The sequence below is a fragment of the Spea bombifrons genome, chromosome 10 (assembly GCF_027358695.1).
Source record: "Spea bombifrons isolate aSpeBom1 chromosome 10, aSpeBom1.2.pri, whole genome shotgun sequence".
Lineage (NCBI taxonomy): Eukaryota > Metazoa > Chordata > Amphibia > Anura > Pelobatidae > Spea > Spea bombifrons.
In genome coordinates this window covers 12,723,873-12,727,902 of record NC_071096.1, presented here as the reverse complement: position 1 = coordinate 12,727,902, position 4,030 = coordinate 12,723,873, and the positions used below count along the sequence as shown (strand labels likewise).

Sequence of the window (4,030 nt, the reverse complement as noted above, 5' to 3'; positions counted from 1 at the left end):
AGAAGCAGCATCTGTCTACTTGGTGGTATAGCGGTAAGGTAACCTGTGTATCTTACAAAGTACTGCTGGTTCTAGTCTTACCGGCTCTCTTATGACGTTTAAGTATATATGTGTTTGTATTCATCTCTATAGTGTTAGATTGGCTGTATGTAATGTTTTAGAGTGAGTCAGGAGAAAGCAGAGTCATATATCCACCCCGAGAAAGCCCCACCGACTGCCTGTTGGTGTAAGGGTAAAGTGACCTGGATGCCATACCGAGGATTGCTGGTTTGAATCCCAGAGTCTCCTCTGTGGTGTTAATGCATATAAAGTGTATATATTGTTTTAGAGTAGGGGCGTTTATATAAGTATATGTGAGTCAGGAGAAAGCAGGGTGGTATTTCCACGGCGAGAGAGTAGAACCAACTGCCTGGTGGTGTAAAGGTAAAGTAACCTGCATACTGTACTAAGGATCAATGGTTCGAATCTTGATGGCTCCTCTTTTGTGTTAATGCACCTAGAGTGTATCGATTGTTTTAGAGTAGGGGCGTACATATAATGACAGGGGGTAGCCTCGACTCTCGGGCTATGTCATCCTGGTTAACCCCCCAATAAAAACACGGACACCAGATGTGGGATGAATAAAGGCCACAGACGATTTATTAACGTCAATGCCACGCAACCTGTAAACATTTACGAAGGTGCATTAACACGGCAATGACCCAAATACAATAAAACACCCGAAAGCTTGCCAGGACCAACCGGGGCCAAACTGTAAGCATCACCTTATGGGAGGGCATACCATGATGCCCCTCCCCCACCTGAGGTTCCAGCAACTGCCCAGCCAGGAACCTCCCACCGACACTTTAACACCAGTGGCAATAACCACATAACACCCCCCGGCAACCTGGCAAGCTACCGCCCCCCGGCTGTGACAGAATCCTGAAACGAAACACAGAACCGGGTAGGCTGGCACAACAAAAAGCCCAGAACATTCTTACGCACCAACCTTATATACCCCCTTCACTTCCTCCCCCTCCCCGTTGAACTTTCTTTGACCCCCTGACCTAGCCCTGCTCTGCACCCCTGTCAGGGCCCCCTCCGTTCCATGCAGACTACGTGGGCATCAGTATATGTGAGTCAGGAGAAAGCAGGGTCATATATCCATGCAGAGAGGCTCACGTTGATGTGAAGACCACAGATGGCTACCTACTTTGCCTATTCTGTGTTGGATTCACCAAAAAGCGTAACAACCAGATTAGAAAGACTTCTTATGCCCAGCATCAGCAAGTGCGTCAGATCCGCAAGAAGATGATGGAAATCATGACTCGTGAAGTGCAGACAAATGACTTGAAAGAAGTTGTTAACAAGCTAATTCCAGACAGTATCGGCAAAGACATTGAAAAGGCCTGCCAGTCCATCTATCCTCTACATGATGTGTATGTACGCAAAGTGAAGATGCTGAAAAAGCCAAAGTTTGAGCTGGGCAAACTTAGGAAACTACATGGTGAAGGCGGTGGTGCTGGGAAGCCTGCAGGAGATGAGACAGGCGCCAAAGTAGAGCGGGCTGATGGATATGAACCCCCACTTCAGGAATCTGTCTGAGATGCATAATCTGAATTAGAGCCTGTAAAGAAAGAAAATATATATTTTTATATATATATATATATATATATATATATATATATATATATATATATATATATATATATATATATATATATATATATATATATATATATATATAAAAAGTAGATATATATATATCCACGCCGAGGACACAAAACCAACTGCCTGGTGGTGTAAAGGTAAAGTAACTTGCCTACCATACCAAGGGTTGCTGGTTCGACTCTTGCTGGCTCCTCTGTGGTGTTAATGTTTACAGAGTGTCTATGTTATTTTAGAGTAGGGGCGTATATATAAGTATATGTGAGTCAGGAGAAAGCAGTGACATATTTCCACGCCGAGAGCACAAAACCAACTGCCTGGTGGTGTAAAGGAAAAGTAACCTGCCTTCCCTACCAATGATTGATGGTTCGAATCCTGATGGATCTTCTGTGGTGTGTATAGGGGCGTATATATAAGTATATGTGAGTGAGGAGGAAGCAGGGTCATATATCTACGGCGAGAACGCAAAACCAACTACCTGGTGGTGTAAAGGTTAAGTAAACTGCCTTCCGTACCAAGGATCGCTGGTTCGAATCCTGATGAATATATTGTTTTAGAATAGGGGCGTGTATATATAAGTATATGTGAGTCGGGAGAAAGCAGGGTCATATATCCACGGCGAGAAAGCACAGTCGGCTGCTCGGTGGCGTGAAGGTATAGTTGCCTGCCTGACATACAATCGATCGCTGGTTCGAATCCTCATGATGAATTCTGTGTGTAAGTACGCAGTGTGGCTCTGCTTGTGTGTGCTAGTGGATGGTGTTAAAGTGGCTCTGTGGCACTCTAACGTTGGACACTTACATATACATCTACAGCCTCACCTGCATATGCATAGCTGGTTGCGGACAAGGTTGCGGGTAACACTTGAAGGTTGCACTAAGCCGTGTGTCCTCACACGCAGTGGCCGAAAACACTGGTTTCGGAACGTGTGCGCATCCGCTTGACCCGTTCATGTGCATGCACAGTAGCCCACACAGTGACTTACATGTAGAATCATCATGGCGGATACGATACCGGAGATCTGGAGTATGACGGGGCATCACCGGCAGCCACCCCTTTCCTTCTCTCTGCTTCTTTCGGGACAGAAATAAACACAATATACTCTTTGTATATTGTGAGACAAAGACCCCCTCCAGGGGGTTTTACTGACTTCAGGGGGTGTGGTCATGGGCGCATGTCCCCCACCATCCATGCAACATGTATAAAGTATAACTAAAAAAACATGTATAAAGTATAACTAAAGTAACATGAATAGAGTATAAAGGTAACATGCAATAGAGTATAAAGAAAAACAATAATTGAAACACTTAAAATTGAAACATTTAATTAAAACACTTAGTAATTAACACCTTAGTAATAATATATCTAAGTGGTTTACTATACTTTGTTAATTAAGTGTTTTAATTAATTGTTTCAATTATTGTTTTTCTTTATACTCTTATTGCATGTTACTACTCTATTGCATGTTACCTTTATACTCTATTCATGTTACCATGTTACTTTAGTTATACTTTATTTAGTTATACTTTATACATGTTTTAGTTATACTTTATACATGTTGCTATACTTTATACATGTTGCATGGATGGTGGGGGACATGCGCCCATGACCACACCCCCTGAAGTGAGTAAAACCCCCTGAAGGGGGTCTTTGTCTCACAATATACAAAGAGTATATTGTGTTTATTTCTGTCCTGAAAGAAGGCAAAGGGGTGGCTGCCGGTGATGCCCCATCATACTCCGGATCTCCGGTATCGTATCCACCATGATGATTCTCCATGTAAGTCGCTGTGTGGGCTACTGTGCACGCACATGAACGGGTCAAGCGGATGCACACACATTCCGAAACCTTTTCCGCAACCAGTGTTTTTGGTCACTGCGTGCAAGGACACACGGCTTAGTGCAACCTTCAAGTGTTATCTGCAACCGGCTATGTGTATGCAGGTGAGGCTGTAGATGTGTATGTAAGTGTCTGATGTTAGAGTGCCACAGAGCCACTTTAACACCATCCACTAGCGCACACAAGCAGAGCCACACTGCGTACTTACGTGCAGAAGTCATCATGAGGATTCGAACCAACGATCCATTGTATATCAGGTAGGTAACTATACCTTCACGCCACCGAGCAGCCGATTGTGCTTGCTCGCCGTGGATATATGACCCTGCTTTCTCCCAACTCACATATACTTACATATATGCCCCTATTCTAAAACAATATATTCATCAGGATTCGAACCAGCGATCCTTGGTATAGTATGCAGGTTACCTTACCTTTACACCAGGCAGCTGGCTTTGCTTTCTCGCCGTGGATATATGACCCTGTTTTCTCCTGACTCACATATACTTATATATATGCCCCTACTCTAAAATAATATATACACCAC

General features: G+C 43.7%; 1 protein-coding gene across 1 annotated transcript; it reads left to right on the top strand.

Moving 5' to 3' along the window:
* Nucleotides 1-1,110: 1,110 nt before the first annotated feature.
* LOC128467426 (40S ribosomal protein S3a-like) lies at nt 1,111-1,622 on the top strand (the record flags this gene model as incomplete). Its single annotated transcript, XM_053449068.1, has 1 exon — nt 1,111-1,622. A coding segment is annotated over one exon (474 nt), but the record flags the coding sequence as incomplete, so codon positions are not given.
* Nucleotides 1,623-4,030: the final 2,408 nt, after the last annotated feature.